The 17186-nt window shown below is 39.0% G+C and overlaps 1 protein-coding gene across 9 annotated transcripts in view; it reads left to right on the top strand.

Moving 5' to 3' along the window:
* Positions 1–17186, top strand: part of NRF1 (nuclear respiratory factor 1) — a 151396-nt gene that overhangs the window by 83432 nt on the left and 50778 nt on the right. For all 9 annotated transcript variants that reach the window (XR_009403752.1, XR_009403753.1, XM_059396412.1 and 6 more), the window contains exon 5: positions 3441–3581. Coding sequence is in view for 7 of the 9 variants with exons in the window: in XM_059396412.1 (XP_059252395.1) it covers positions 3441–3581 (141 nt within the window). In the remaining 2 variants the exon portion in view is untranslated. The remainder of the gene's footprint in view (positions 1–3440; positions 3582–17186) is intronic.

Raw genomic sequence — 17186 nt, 5'->3', positions numbered from 1 at the left:
CTCTACTGACTGAGCCAGCCAGGCACCTCAGAGCTCAGATATTTTATAAATAGCAGAGGCATATAGGGTGAATTGGGGGAAAAGAGATTGGTAGGCAGACCAGCTGAGTTTGTTTTTGTTTTTAAGTGATTTTTAACTTTGTAAAACCAGTTAGTTGACAGTGACATTGGTATGAAGTAACAAAGGCATAAGCTGTGGTTTTGGAATAGAAGATAGAAGTTGGAAAAACAAACCTCTCTGTCATCAGGTTCATGACATTATCACTTATAAAGATGCACCATTATTTGTGTACCATGAAGACTAAAAAAACATTGACAGACTCTAGCACAGCGCTGATCACTTAGAATTTTTATTTTATGCTTATTTAGACATAGATTTTAATTGTATTGCATTTTATATAGTATCAAAAAAGGAAAGTGAAATAAACCGATACTCCTAAAACTTCTTCACTTCCACAGCCCAGTGACTCTGAATAACTTCTTGTTGCAAAGTCATCATCTTCTGTGACATTTCATGTAATATCGTCCTCTCTGCCATCAAGAGCACGAGCGCTGCTGCATGGCTTTATTTATTTATTTATTTATTTATTTATTTGACAGATGGAGATCACAAGTAGGCAGAGAGAGAGGAGGAAGCAGGCTCCCTGCTGATTCGGGGCTTGATCCCAGGACTAGAGGATCATGACCTGAGCTGAAGGCAGAGGCTTTAACCTGCTGAGCCACCCAGGCGCCCCAAGCTTCATGACTTTAAAGAGCACTCCGCTATTGTCTCTAGAATTTTCCAAGCTGCAACAGACTGATGCTGGTGTTTCTTGATCTTACCAGAAAGATCACTGCGGAGATTATCTAACTGCAACCAAGACTCAACATTCCTTTCTCAAATGGTTTGTTGATTGAAGAGGCAAGGGGTTGCATTCATGCTCCTAGAGAGAACAGCAGTGTTCATAGATGTGCAGCCTGGGACAGCTGGGCCTCAGGTTACCTCATCCACAGCAATTTCAAGACGTATCCCAATTTCAGAGAACTGATAAATGAGAAAGAATATGCATCTGAGGACCGCTAAGTCCTCAGACTTAGTCAGAACGAATTGAAAAACTAGCTTGATCATTCTGGGAAAGTTTACCGAGCAACCTTAAAAACACAGTGGTCACAGCTGAAGTTATTTTGTTGTAAATTACTTGGAGAAATGCTCTACCAGCAATTTTTTTTTTTTGAAACTCAAGATATTTTTTATTTTTTATTTTTTTTTAATTTTTTTATTTTTTTTTTTAAAGATTTTATTTATTTATTTGACAGACAGATCACAAGTAGGCAGAGAGGCAGGCAGAGAGAGAGAGAGGAAGAAGCAGTCTCCCTGCTGAGCAGAGAGCCCGATGCGGGACTCGATCCCAGGACCCTGAGATCATGACCTGAGCCGAAGGCAGAGGCTTAACCCTCTGAGCCACCCAGGCGCCCCGAAACTCAAGATATTTTTAAGGAATTAGGTAACACTGATAAGTTCAGCAAAATGCTGAACTGAAGACATAAGTCCCTGGTGATCTTGATACAAATCTTGATACAAATTCCTAGAATTTTACTGATCCATAAAAATGGCCAAAATTGTTTGAAACTGGCTAATGTAATAGTAATAATCTAATGCTTTCTTGTCTTTGAAAATGCCAGGTATTTCTAGCATGGTGAAATTTATTTTTATACTATTATCATTACTCTTACTACAGGCCTACATACTGATATAATGGTTTAACCTGATAGATTAAAGTTCAAAGACTGCATCTGGGCTGGTAGCATAAAAACTCTACATAGGATACAGAAATCTAGAAAGCAGAAAATAAAAGTCCTTAACGTTGGCATGGCAGCACCAGTTGCCTATGTTACAGTAAATATATTGGCAATGATTTCTGAAACTTTCTTTTGTTTTAGAAACCAGGCTAAAACTGAATCTCTAGGATGATAATGATTAAACATGTTTGTACGGTTTTTCTGTCATCCCCTTCATTGTTTACCTATTTGGAAGGTTCTCCAACTGCAAAAGTTGTACTTTGTAGGCAACAGTAATTTTCACTTTTCCACACGGTTGAGATGGATTATGGGAACTGTTCCTTTTTAATCATCATAATGAGATATTTCTTTTTTTTTTTTTTTAAATATTTTATTTATTCATTTGACAGACAGAGATAACAAGCAGGCAGAGAGGCAGGCAGATGGAGAGAGAGAGGGAAGCAGGCTCCCCGGTGAGCAAAGAGCCCGATGCGGGGCTCGATCCCAGGACTCTGGAATCATGACCTGAGCTGAAGGCAGAGGCTTTAACCCACTGAGCCACCCAGGCGCCCCATAATGAGATATTTCTAAGAAAGTTTGTCCTGATCGAGAGTCCAGTTTGGAGCAGAAAACCCAGGACTTAATATTGTCGTAATTTTTGGATACCTCATTTTCTCTTCCCTTTTTTCTAAGATAATGGCTGGAGCCCTGAAAGCAGGTTAATTTTCCTATCCCATCTTGTTATATTTCCACAATTCCATGGCTGCTTTTTTATCCCCTAAGGTGTCTTTATCCCCTGTGTATTCTTATAAGTGAATGAACCCGTTATTGGTGGTTGTAGCATCCCATGTCTGCCTTCCATTTCTGCTCATCATGGAGGAGTGTGTGTATGTACAAACGTGCTGCTGTTAAGTTCTGTCTTTGAAGAGACCTTTCACTAGTAGTGGAAAGAAAGGAGTCAGAACAATGATTCCTGGGTCAGACCTGGGTATGTCAGAGCTACAGAGACATCATGGATTTGAAGGCTACTCTGTCACCAGGGAGGACCAGAAAGAAGGAGGGCATGACTGTGGAGTTCTCTCTGGCCCGGGGCCTTGCTGATAGTGGTACCTTTGACTCCCAGCTACAGTATAGAGGGCTTGTTTCTCCCCCCCCAGTGCCTTTCAGCTCAGCCTCTCGAGCACTTGAGTCACCTGTTGGGTATTCTGACCTTGCAGGAAAATAGTGGCAGGTTCAGATAGGCTGCTTAGAGTTTTAGAGACATAAGTCCCTGGTGATCTTGGAAGTGATTTTGGTAGTGAACTGTCACAGCTAGGTTTTATCAAATGGCCTGGGAAATTCAGAATAAAGAACGCCATTCCTATTAGATCTGGAACAGGTAATGGGGTTGGCGTTGAATGAAAAAATGTGATTTTAACCAAGAAGCAGTATTTCTGTAAAACTTTTCTGTCTGGCTCCTTTCTACTGTTATTACCTGCAATTTCATCATCTATTCACTTTAATTCTGTACAGTGTGATGTCTTTGGGGCCAGCGGGTATTTTTGTCTGCTAGTTGTAGAAGTGTTTGCTCTTAGGGCTCCACCGTGGCTGAGGGAGGCAGCCCCACCCCCTCCCCGGTTGCTTGGCACCAACCCTCCCTGGTTGTTGGGCATCTTGTTTACTGCTGCCCTTAATTCCCTGCAGGTGCGGAAGTACAAGAGCATGATCCTGGAAGACCTGGAGTCCGCCCTGGCAGAACACGCCCCCGCGCCACAGGAGGTTAACTCCGAGCTGCCACCTCTCACCATCGATGGAATTCCGGTCTCTGTGGACAAAATGACCCAGGTAAGGGGCGGGAAGTGAGGAGGAGACAGTAAGACAAGTCGCCCGGGTGTGGGCGGGCCTTCTCAGTTTTATGCTTAGTGATACCAGCAAGAGAGAGAGATACAGGTTGGGGTCTGACAGCGTCTGGCAGGGTATCAGCCTTGGGGTAGAGAATGTAGCCTCAGAAGAATGCTGTCCTCCATGGTTGGCAGTTCTTTCCTTTCTTTTGGGCCCTTGGGTTCCATAAAGAAACTCGTAGCTCGGAATTGGTTTGCTTGGACAGGTGACTGTCAGGACTTTGATGAACCACCACCAAGCAGGGCAAGTAAACTGTTAGTCTTTCGGGCTAAGTTGCTCCTCTTTCCAAATTCTGAATATCACCGCGCTGTCGCCAAGGAAGGTTCCCCTCTCTGGGGAATAAGAATGGAAAACTCAGGATACCCTTCTGAGTCATTGCTTCTCTCCTCTTGCTTTGACGAGGGAAGTCAAGATGCACTTAGCCTGATAAATCAGCACTGCTCAGGAATTTTGCTGAGATTGTCCATTTTAAGTATCTCAGCTTTGAAAGTGATAGCTTAGGCAAGATCATATGCCCTTTTTATAACATATTTTCCTACCTTATTTCTTTATTAATGTATTCCTCTCTTGCTAAACCCAGTTGTGGGTTTTCTTATCGGATTCAGTCTTCCAGCAGCATTTAACACAGTTGATTATTCCGTCCTTTAAACACTTCCTGCTCTCTCTTTCTGCCCGCACACTCTCCTGAATGTCCTCCTGCCTCGCTCTCAGCTTTTCTGCCGGCTCTTCCTCCTGTTCACAGTGATCAGGATTGGCATATCTGTTTCTCTAGTTTCTTTCCAAGTGGTCTCATCTGTCCTGTGGGCTTTATGTCCCCTCTGTATCCTGTTTATAGCCCAGCTTATAGCGCTTACTCTAGACATCCAGTGCCCAGCATGCCCCAGACACAGAACCTTGGATTGCCCCATTCCACTCCTTCTGCAATCCCCATGTCAGTGACCAGCACCACAGTCCATCTGGTCACTCAAGTGCCGGCATAGGAGCAACCCTCCGTTTCCCTGTTTTGCCCTCACTCCCACATGAGTCATTAGCACATCATGTCAGTTCAGCTCTGAGATGGGCCCTGGATCTGACCATTCTTCTCAGTTCCTGTCACCGCCCTCGCCCAAGCCAAGTATCTCTCACATAGAGACTATTTCACCTGATCGATTCTGTTGCTCTCCATTTTGCCACTCTTACCCCGCTGAAGTCTGTACTTCACGGAACCACCAGAGGTTTTTTCCAAAACTTAGATCAGCTCATATCACTGTCTTATTTAAGCCCTTGAATGGCTTTCCACCATACCTAGAGTCAAATTCAGACTGCTGGGGCCTCTGAGGCCATGTTTAACCCGAGAATCCAGCCTTTTCCAGCTCCCTTGTTCAGTCTCCTGCTCAGTCACTGTGCTCTGGCCACCCTGGCCCTCTTTTTGTCAAAACACTCCAAGCCCATTCTTTAAGATTGGCAGTTTCCTCTGCCAGAAATGTTGTTCTCCCAGATCATTACGTGCTTATTAACCTTATCCTGTTCAAAGTCTGGCTCAGACGTCACCTCGTGAGACAAGCCTTTCTCAATTATCCCATCTAATGGAGCTTCTCCTTGCTACTGAGTCACTGCCCAGAACATCTCCTATTTTACTGTCCTGGAAACACCGATTACTGCCTGAAATCATCTTCATTAACATGTATACTTACCTGCTATCTCTTCAGCTAGAATTCGAGAGCAGGGCCCTAGAGAGTTCTTGACTGCCATCCACTACAGCTCGCGGCACCTGAAGAACCTCTCAGTTCTAAATAACAGTATCTGTCCAGTAGATGACCTAAGAGTCAGAGTAAAACACATCCAGCGTGGTAGGTGCCTGGATTGGAAATCTCCTGAGTGCGTGGTTCCTGGCTGCAGACATGCACGCTGCTAATCAGGAGATGGCACTTTTTCCTGCTGAGTTTGAACCCACCACTTGGCCTAAAGCAATACATTAGTTTGTAAAGCTACATTGGGATCTTTTGCTTATTGGATTCACAAATCTTTCTGTGAACACTTGAAGAATATCTAAATAATGGTTCAGAAAGGAAAGCATTAGCTTAACTTTTTTCCTGTCACTTCATACCTATTATTCTATCCTTAAGACTGTTCTAATTAAAGAAAATAAGGAAAATTTTTTTTTTACCTGATTGATGTACGGAATCTACTCAGTGCCTCAGATACAAGGTATCTATAAGGTTAACTAAGCTTCTGATTAAGACTACTCTGTTAGGCATGTGAGGTGTTGTGCTCTCTCCTGTGCATATCAAAATTTAACCTTGTATATGTCACGCCCTCCAGGTAAGCAAGGATGTATGTCCATGGCATTGTTTACAATAGGAAAATCTGAGAACAAAGTGCTTGAATAAATTATAGTGGTGATGTTTAGAATTTACATGAGAAGATGAGCAGCTCCCAAAAGAGACCAGAAATTTTCTATTCAGTGAAATATTGGATACCAAAAATGCTGACGTTTTCTCTATTGCTGTGGGACAGAGTTCTGGTAGTTTTTAACTGCTTGTAAAAATAACATTTCTTATGTACTCTAATTCAAGTGCTTTATTTAGTACTTTGTTTAGTGCTTTGTATTGTGGTTCTTTGGGAGAGGGTTAGATTTTTTTTTCAGGGGATACATAATTGAGTTAATCAATTTCATTTGTTTAAAACATGCACACAAAACTTGTGCGTGCACGTGTGTGTATGTGTGTTGCATGTGTGTAAAACTTCAGAGCAATATAAACCTATTTACTCTCACACCATAATATTAACAGTGATTATCTGTGCATGGTGGCATTATGGGTGATGTTTATTTTCTTTGTCTAATAAGCATGAATTACTTTTTTAACCATCGAAACACAAAAAATATTTTCTTTATTTATATTAAACTTGAATTTTTTAAAGATTTTTATTGATTTATTTATTTATCTTTTTTTTTTTTTAAGATTTTATTTATTTATTTGACAGAGAGAGATCACAAGTAGGCAGAGAGGCAGGCAGAGAGGGGAGGAAGCAGGCTCCCTGCTGAGCAGAGAGCCCGATGCGGGACTCGATCCTAGGACCCTGAGATCATGACCTGAGCCGAAGGCAGAGGCTTTAACCCACTGAGCCACACAGGCGCCCAAGATTTTTATTTATTTGACAGACAGAGATCACAAGCAGGCAGAGAGGTAGGCGGCGGGTGCGGGGGGAGCATGCTCCCTGCTGAGCAGGGATCCTGATGTGGGGCTCGATCCCAGAACCCTGGGATCATGACCGGAGCTGAAGGCAGAGGCTTTAACCCACTGAGCCACCCAGGTGTCCCTAAACTTGAATTTTTTAAAGTATAAGTGTGTTGAACTTTATGTTGGGTAAAGATGTCAACACTCTCTTTATTTCTCTTATTTTTCTCTTCTATAGCTACGATGTTTTGGAAGGCACACTACTAAGTTATTTACAGGGGTATCTCATTTAATCCTTGCTCTCTAGAGTGTATATATCATTCCTCTTTTATAGTCAAGGAAGCAGAACTCACATGCGGTCAGTAGCCATGAAGGACTAAGTAAATTTAATTGGACACCAATTTTAGAATTCGGACCATATGGGTGATTCAGGACTTCCTTGAAGTGATAAAATTCCAGAATGGTAAAAGTGCACTGTAACAGAGCTGGACTTCGGTTAACCAGACAGCTCTATGCATCATCTTATCAGCACTGAGTGCAGTGGAAATAACTAATGTTTATATTGATGATCCTAACTCACAAACATAATTCTGTATGCAACCCTAAGATGAGTTCTCAGTCATCCAAAGAGTAAATTGTATTTGATACTGTTCTAATGTAATGTGTTCCGTTATTTTAATTCTTTACAAATTTGAGAATTAGTCTGGTTTTTACAGTTGGAAGGTCTAGTCTCTAGTCCCAGTCCTACCACATACAGCCCTGGCTCCCAGTTTTATCTTCTGAAAATGAGAATACTATATGCCCTCCTACTTTATGGAATCAGAGGAAGAAAAAACGAGGTATTATATGGGAAAGTGCTTTGAAAATGAAGGCATCACACAAAGATAGTATTGCCAATTATTAATACTAACTGTTTATATTACCTATATTAACTTTTGAGTAACCTGAACATATCATTTCTCACCCATTTTTCACTTACAGAAAGTTAGTGAACCTGGAATTTTTATTTGGCTCAGCAATGAAGTGGGACAATACAGGTGACAATATACTGAAAAACTGAGGCATAAAGAGAGGAAGCAATTTATGAAGCAAGTTAGTGACAAACAGAAATGGTATTAAAGGGTAGAGTCCTTACTGCCAGTGCTTTCTCTCTCTCGAACTATATTGTGATTACATTACTCAAATTGAGTATTTCAGCTAATCTATGCTAAACATTTACTGTTTTAAAGGAAATTTTTTTTAGGATTTTATTTATTTGACAGAGAGACAGCAAGAGAGGGAACACATGAATGGGCAGTGGGAGAGGGAGAAGCAGGCTCTCTGCTGAGCAGGGAGCCTGATGTGGGGCTCGATCCCAGGACCCTGGGATTATGACCTAAGACAAAGGCAGGAATTTAATGACTGATCACACGGGCGCCCCTTAAAGACAACTATCACAATTGTCTCTTACACAAATTGAAATTACATATGATAGAATATCTTAAGTTCTGTGTGAACTAAATGCTCTTGTTCTTTTAGGAAGCAGCTCTGTAGTTTTTGTTGTTTTTTTATTAACTTTTGGTTTTGGTATACATATCATACTGTTAGTAATAGAATGTTTACATAAACATTTACTTAGAAACAGAAACTGTTATAAACATATCTTGATCCTGATGAAGGGGTGTGTGTGTGTGTGTGTGTGTGGTAAAAAATACATAGCTCTATAGTATTTTTAGTGCTAAAATGAAAACTTGCATTTCTAGGTACCTTTAAGAATAGTGGCTAGAACTTGTCCCATATCTGCCTATCTCCTGGCATAAGAGTTGAAGGAGGTTAAGATAAGACTTAGCAGAAGAAATCATTATTTTGTTGTAAATTCTGCAACCCCAGGATTCATTTGCAATGAAACAATGATGCCATCTTTTTCAGAGATTTTGAAAGCCAGGTTAGCAAAATTTTGTAGGATACTTCAGACCAGAAACCAGAAAATGGGCTAATTTGTGCTTCTCAAACTTCAGTGTTCATAAGAACTACCTGAGAGTCTTGTCATTTAAATTCAGACTGTGACTCAGTTGGTCTTGAGTGGGACCTGAGATTCTGCCTTCTAGCAAGCTCCAAGATGATGCTGGTGCTGTTGCTAATTCCAGACTGCACTTTGAATTTAGGAATTACATCGTTGCTTAAAGCCTTTAAGCAATGATTATGATTTTGCTAGTGAGCAGTCAGTTCTGCGCTTTACCACACTTGAGTCCAGTAGGATTCTCTTGTTCTTGGGAAGTTGTAAATCTTCTTGGAATTTGTCTTAGAAGAGATCCAGGCAAAAATTGTAATTATAGAAGAAACATCTCTGGAAAGAACAATACAGGATTCCCAGTTGAAATGCAGTCCTTTTTGAGACAAAGAAGGGCACTACATAATGATAAAGGGATAAAATTAGAAATTAAAGGAAGTAACACCTGACACCATAGAAATAGAAAGTATTATGAAAAATTATATGCCAGTAAATCGGACAACCTAGAAGAAATGGGTAAATTCATAGAAACATACACTCTTCCAAAACTGGATCAGCAAGAAATAGAAAATTTGAACATTTCCATTACTAGTTAAAACTGAATTGTTTTTTTAAAAAGTCTTTCAGGGTACCTGGCTGGCTCAGTCAAAAGAGTGTGTTACTCTTACCCTCAGGGTCCTGAGTTTGAGCCCCACACTGGGTGTGGAGATTACTTAAATAAATAAATAAATGCATACATACATACATATACATACTTCTAAACATAATTAACAGGGGAGCCTGGGTGGCTAGGTTGGTTAAGTGTCTGCTTCCGCTCTGGTCATGGTCCCAGGGTCCTGGGATCAAGTCCTGCATCAGGCTCCCTGCTCATCAGGTAGCCTGCTTCTCCCTCTTTCTCTGCTGCTCTCCCTGCTTGTACTCTCACTGTCAAATAAGTAAAATCTTTAAAAAATAAAAATAATTAACAATTAAAACAAGAAACAAACAAAAATCTAGGACCGAATGGCTTCATAGGTGCATTCTACCAGATTTTTAAAGAAGAGTTCTTTAAACTTTAAAAATTTGTTCTTAAACTATTCCCAAAAAAGGAGGAAGAGAAATTTTCAAATTCATTCTGTGAGGCCAGCATTACCATGATATCAAAACCAGAAAAAGGCACTACAAAAAGGAAAACTACAGGCCAATATCTCTGATGCACAAAGGTGTAAAAATCCTCAACAAAATATTAGCAAACTGAATTCAACAATACATTTAAGAAAAAATTCTTCACCATGATCAAATGAGATTTATTCCAGGAATGCAAGAGTGCTTCAGTATTCACAAATAAATCAATGTGATACATCCCATTAAAAAGAGGAAGGTTAAAAACCATATGATTATCTCATGAAATGCAGAGAAAGATTTGACATAATACAATATCTGTTCATGATAAAAACTTCAACAGATTGCTTTTAGAGAGAGTATACCTCAACATAATAAAGGCTGTATATGAAAAGTCCATAGATAACATCATATACTCAGTGGTGAAAAACCTTTTCCTCTAAGATCAAGAACAAGACAAGGATGTCTACTCTCACCACTTTTATTCAGCTTAGTACTGGAAGTCTTAGCCACAGTAATCAGACAAGAAAAAGAAATAAAAGGCATCCAGTTGGTGAGGAAGAAGTAAAACTGTCACTATTTGCAGATGACATGGTACTATATGGAAACCCTAAATACACCACCGAAAAACTATTAGAACTAATAAATAAATTCAGTAAAGTTCCAGGAAACAAAATTAATATACAGAAATTATTGTAGTCTATACACTAATAACAAAGTAGAAGAAAGAGAAATGAAGAAAACAATTCCATTTACAATTGCACCAAAAAGAATAAAATACTTCAGAATAAACTTAACCAAGGAGGTAAAAGACTATATTCTGAAAACTATAAGACATTGATGAAAGAAATTGAAGACAACACAAACAAATGGAAAGGCATACTATGCTCATGGATTGGAAGAATTAATATCATTAAAGGGTGCCTGGCTGGCTCAGTTGGTAGAGCATGCAACTCTTAATCACAGGATCATGAGTTCAAGCCCACATTGGATGTGGAGCCTACATAAAATTCAAAAATTAATTAAATAATTAATTAATATCATTAAAATGTCCATACTACCCAAAGCAATCTATAGATCAGTGCAACCCCTATCAAAATTCCAATAGCATTTTTGACAGAATTAGAACAAATAATCCTAAAACTTGTATGGAATCACAAAAGACCCAAAATAGCCAAAGCAGTCTTTAGAGAGAACAACAAAGCTGGAAATATCACAAGTCCAGATTTCAAAATATACCATAAAGCTATAGTAATGAAAACAGTATGGGAACAACACAAAAATAGACACAGAGATCAATACAACAAAGAGCCCAGAAATAACCCCATTAATGGTCAATTAATCTGTGACCATAGAAGCAAGAATATTCAATGGGGAAAAGACACTTGGTGTTGGGAAAACTGGATAGCTACATGCAAAAGAATGAAACCTGACCACTTATTTTCACCATACATAAAAATAAAACTCAAAATGGATTAAAGACCTAAATGTGAGAGCTGAAACCATAAAACTATTAGAAGAAAACATACGCAGTGATCTCTTGGATATTGCCTTCACAACATATTTATGGGTGTGTCTTTTCAGGCAAGGAAAACAAAGCAAAAATAAACTATTGGGACTGTGGCAGAATAAATATATTTTGCACGCAAAGGAAATGGTCAACAAAACCAAAAGGCAGCCTACTGAATATGAGAAAATATTTACGGATGATATATCTGTTAAAGGGTTAATATCCAAAATATATGAAGAAGTTATACAAATCAATACCAAAAAACCCCCAACAATCCAATTTTTTTAAATGGGCAGAAAACCTGAATAGACATTTTTCCAAAAAAGACGTACAGATGGCCAAAAGACACATGAAGAGATGCTCAACACCACTCATTGTCAGGGAAGAAATCAAAACCACAATAAGATATCACTTCACACCAATCAAAATGGCTGGTATCCAAAAGACAGGAAATAAGTTTGGTGGTGATGTAGAGAAAATGGAACACTTACGCACTGTTGGTGGAAATGTACATTGGTGCAGCCACTGTGGAAAACAATGGAGGTTTCTCTAAAAATTAAAAATACTGGTACTCTGGGGCACCTGGGTGTCGCAGTTGGTTACACAACCAGCTCTCTCTCTCCCTCTTCCTCTGCCCCTCCCCACACCGCTTGCACTCTCTGTCTCTCTTTAAAAAAAAAAAAAATGGCGCCTGGCTGGTTCAGTCAGAAGACATGCATCCCTTGATCTCTGGGTCATGAGTTAAAGCCCCACGTGGGGTATAGAAATTACTTAAATAAAAAAACTTAAAGTTTTTAAAAAATAGAAATACCATGTGATCCAGTAATTCCACTACTGGGTATTTACCCAAAGAAAACAGAAATACTAATTCAGAAAGGTATATGCACCCCTGTGTTTATTGCAACATTATTTACAATAGTCGGGATATGAAAGCAACCTAAGTATCCACCCACAGATGAATGGATAAGGAAGAGGTGGTATATACACAATGGAATATTACTCAGCTATTAAAAAGAATGAGAGCTTACCTTTTGTGACAACATGGATGCACCTCTAGGGTGTTATGCTAATGAAATAAGTCAGCCTGAGAAAGACAAATACTCTATGATTTCACTTTTATGTGGAATCTAAAAAACAAAACAGACTCTTAAATACAGAGAACAAACTGGTTGTTGCCACAGGGGAGGTGAGTGGGGGCATGGGCAAAATAGATAAAGGGGATTTAGAGGTACAAACTTCTAGTTATAAAATAAGTCATGGAGGTGAAACAATAGGGAATATAGGGGGACAGGATGGCTCAATGATTAAGCATCTGCCTTGATCCCAGAGTCTTGGGATTGAGCCCTGCATAGGGAGCTGCTTCCCCCTCTCCCTCTGCCTGCTGCTCCCCTTACTTGTGCTTGTGCGCTCTCTCTGTCAAATAAATAAATAAATTTTTTTTAAAAATAGGGAATATAGTCAATAATGTAATAACATTGTATGGTGACAGATGGTAACTACATTATTTGGTGAGTACTGAGTAATATTTAGAATTGTCAAACCAATATATTGTACACCTAAAACTAATATAAATATTCTATAGTAATTATACTTTTAAAAATTCTGCTACTTTTCCCTGTCTCTTCCCTTTCCTCACCTGAACTTACTGTCCTCCTCTTACTCTCACTGGGGCAGTCTTTGTTGCTTTAATATTCCCTTGGGCTGATGATGCAATAGGATAGTAATTCCTCACCAGTTTTCAAGAAAAACCTTCAGAAACATTCAGCACAGTGATTGCTTTATTAAGAAGAAGTTATCCACATGGCTTGACATGTTTTACTTTGAAAATATTAGTCAGCTGTCAGTTTAGGTTTTTTGAGTATTGTTTTGAAAAAGCATAGGTCTGGCCTCTTCTACCCAAAGAGTAGAAACATTAAAAGACAAATATTGTGTGTGATTCCACTTCTATGACGTATCTAGAATGGCCAAATTCATAGAGACAGAAAGTAGAATTTATCATGGCCAGGGGAAGGGTAGAAATGGGGAGTTACTGCTTAATGCATACAGAGTTTCTGTTTGGGATGATGATGAATGAATTCTGGAAGTCAGAGCGATGGTTGTACAGCATTGTGAATGCACTTAGTGCCACTGAATTGTGCATATTAAAGGGATAAATTTTATGCTATGTATATTTTATGATAAAAAATATATTTATAGAGTGGTCTTCGAACTTGACCACATAGTAAAATCATCTGGAGAACTTAAAATTCTAGTGCCCAGGCCATACTCCAGAACAATTAAAACAGAATCTTTGGGGCCGAGATCCAGGCATGTATAGTGTTTAAACTTTCCAGGAGATTCCAGTGTGCAGCCAACTTTGAGAACCACTGTTGTAGGTAACAGTTCCAAACTGCTTCTCCCTACTGTAATGGCAAAATCTATATGCAAAGTAGGCCTTTTCTACCATCTAATTTATCAAAAAATGTTTATGTATATGATGACATTTTGTAAATACTAGGTAGGCAGGATGAGATTAAGAGACTAACAAATTTATTGGTAACAAAAGTATTGAATTCTTAAGTAGAACATAAGCATGTTTTGAGTAGAGTAAAAGAATAATGACATGTTTCAGAATACTAATAGAGGGGAATAGGCATATAAATTCTATATGCAGGTTACAACTAGACTAGAGGAAAATATTTACAGATTATATGGCAAAGTGTGGTAATATCCAGAACAGATTAATAAGAAAGAGATAATTAGAAAAAGAAGTAAAGCATTCTGAACAATTAACAAAAGAAAAATCAATAAATGTATAAAAAGATTCTCAATTTCATGTAATGAAAATTAAAATAATTATCATTTCCCCCACATTCAATGAATCGAAATAAGAAAGCTGGGTAACAAAATTTGAGGGAGGGTTTGGAAACTATAGGTATTGTGCATATTGTTAATGGGAGTGGTGTTGGCACTTTTTGGAGGACAATTTGGCAGTGTGTGTTAAAATGTTAAATGCAGGGGTATCTGGGTGGTTCAGTAGGTTAAGCATCCACCTCTTGATCTCAGGGTTGTGAGTTTAAGCTCTGAGTTGGTTTCCACACTAGGCATGGGGCCTACTTAAAAAAAAAAAAAAAATTAAATGCGTATGCCACCTAACCAGCAATTTCACTTCCCTGCTAGAAACCCACACCTGTGCACAAAGAAACATTTTTACAAGCACTGTAAATAACCTAAATGCTTATCAGCAGGAGAATGGTTAAAGAATCGGAAAATCTATATCATGGATACTAGGGAACTACTTTTTAAAAATGAGATTTTTCTAGTTGCACTACCACGAGAAGATCTCTGTGACAATATGTTGAGTGGATAAAGTGAGTTTTAGTAAAATATGTACAATATGGTACCATTTGTGTTTTCTTCCATCACATAAAACTGCTTTTCAGGGGCGCTTGGGTGGTTCAGTCAGTTAAGGGTCTGCCTTTGGCTCAGGTCATGATCCCAGAGTCCTGGGATCAGGTTCTGCATTGGGCTCCCCACCCAGCAGGGAGCCTGCTTCTCCCTCTCCTTCTGCCTACTGCTCCCCCTGCTTATGCTCTGTGTGTGTGTCAAATAAATGAAATCTTTTTAAAAAATTAAAAAAAAATAAAACTGTGCTTTCCATCATGTATTCATGTAAACGCATAGAATTTGGTGTGTAAGTAGGGATATTCTGCTGCTGACAGGTGACTGCATTGGGAAAGGCAGATGGAGAAGAGGACTTAGTTTATCTAGATTTTTGTACAGAAGAGTACAACTGAGATGAGGTAGCAGAAACGGACCAATCTGAAACTCCTTCAAAGGGAAGATAGAATTTTAAGAGCAATTTGATGAACACGAGGGAACAGTTTGATAGGTTGATGGGGTGCGAAGACAGCAGAAGGGTTGGCTTGAGAGAAGAGTCTCGAAATGAGTGTCTTCATTAACTGTCCCTCCTATTCTCTGAACTTATCTTTCCTCCCAAACTTGTTTTTCCCATGTTTCTGTGGGAATGTTATGGGGAAATGAGATTAAAAGGAACCAGTGTTTCTGCTGGGACTACAAGGGAATGGAGGATATAGGATTGGTGTTTCTAATAAGGAAAGTCACTTTCATTATCTCTATGAACAGAGGTTGGTGGTAGAAACAAAAAAATCATTTTGCTTTTGCTTTCTAATACCCTTTAAATATCAATTTGAATGTAATTGAATCTGTTGACCTGAAAGGTCATGATTTAAAATTAAAATCATGAAGGCACAGTCTGAAAATTCCCCAGTCTTCCTCCTTTGCCACGTTCCTGTTTCCCTGTAGTCTATAGAAAACATCACCTGCCAGCACAGTTTTATTTCAGCAGCCTTCTCATGAAATTTGTTATGTATAATCTCATCTTTTTAATGGAGGGGGAGTTGGCAAACATTTTGAGAAGCCTTTTCTTGGTAACTGAATCAAAATAGACACTAGGGGCCACAAAAATCCTAGACTCTGGTATAAGCAAAGATAGAATGAGAGCAGATGGGCATTTGGAAATATATAAGGGTAATGCATTATTGGACAGCAAAGAATTTACTGAATTTATAAGTGGAAAATTTCTAACATAGTGAGAATTCTCTCATTTTGGGTGGATTAAACTTTTTAGAATTTCAGAAAATCTTTTTTGAAAACATCAATGGTTTCCACATAATCTTTACTCTTGACTGACACTAGCAGGAATTTATCTTTTTTTTTTTTTTCCCTGAATGTGCCCTGGAAGGAGTAGTACTTTCTACTGTTTGCTGGTCTGGGGTGGGTTTACTGACCAAACAGAGCACTTTAAGCCCATAGAGAACCCTAAATCAGAATGAGAGACTGGGAAAGCTTGTTGCGGCCCAATTAAAGGACAGCCTGAGAGGGTAGGCTTTACCTTTGCTGATCCTGTTGATTGTCTCCTCTGGGGATTAAAGACAAACCTTCCCTAACAAGCACATTGAGTAGCTTGGGTTTCCAAAACTCTCCAGGACCAGTAATTAATCCAACTGGTAATGAGAGCACAGTGCTGAATTCTGGAAAGAAATCATTTAACTCTTTCTATACTGAATAATTCATTTTCCCTTATTGATAATGCCTTTTAGCCTGAGCACTGTTTATTTGGGACAGTATTAAATAATAGTCTGATGGAAATTCATCTTTTTCAGTGAAGTCACGTCATTTTCGTGCATTTAAAAGCAAAGAATGGTCTTTGTCCCCCAAATGTACAGACATGAAAAGTGAACTTTTATAGTAGAAAGCACTTTTTAACCTCTTGTTTTGATATGGGGGCAAATTCATATAGTTGATAATTAGTAAAAAGTTAAAATCTACTTCTGAATTAGAACTTGTATACCAGCAGTTATATTTCACTCAGATCCCATTTTTAAATTTCTGATGGAGTTTTGCCTGTGGTTGCAACCTTCCCCATCTGTTGTTTGTTTCTCCTACTCTCTTCTCAAAGACTTTGAGACATTTCCCATCCAGAGATTTCTAGCACATGGAACATCTCTGACAGGCTGCCTAGTTCCAGTTCTCTCTTCTAATTAATGATTACACTTGAGTCCCATTTTCTGATGACTTTCATTCGTAATCTGCTTGTACACTTTTTTTTTTAAAGTGCTCCAAGATCCCACAGAGCAAATCACCTGAGCCATCTGTGCATTGTGGTGTGCTGGTAACAGCTTGCTTCCTCAGGACACGGAATTGGCCCTGATGGTCACTTTTTGATTCCAGCATTCTTTATTTCTGATCTTCAACCATGTTTACATGATACATATAAACTCATTCTT

The sequence above is a fragment of the Mustela nigripes genome, chromosome 4, assembly GCF_022355385.1.
Source record: "Mustela nigripes isolate SB6536 chromosome 4, MUSNIG.SB6536, whole genome shotgun sequence".
NCBI classification, from domain to species: domain Eukaryota; kingdom Metazoa; phylum Chordata; class Mammalia; order Carnivora; family Mustelidae; genus Mustela; species Mustela nigripes.
This window is presented reverse-complemented; position numbering and strand designations above follow the sequence as displayed.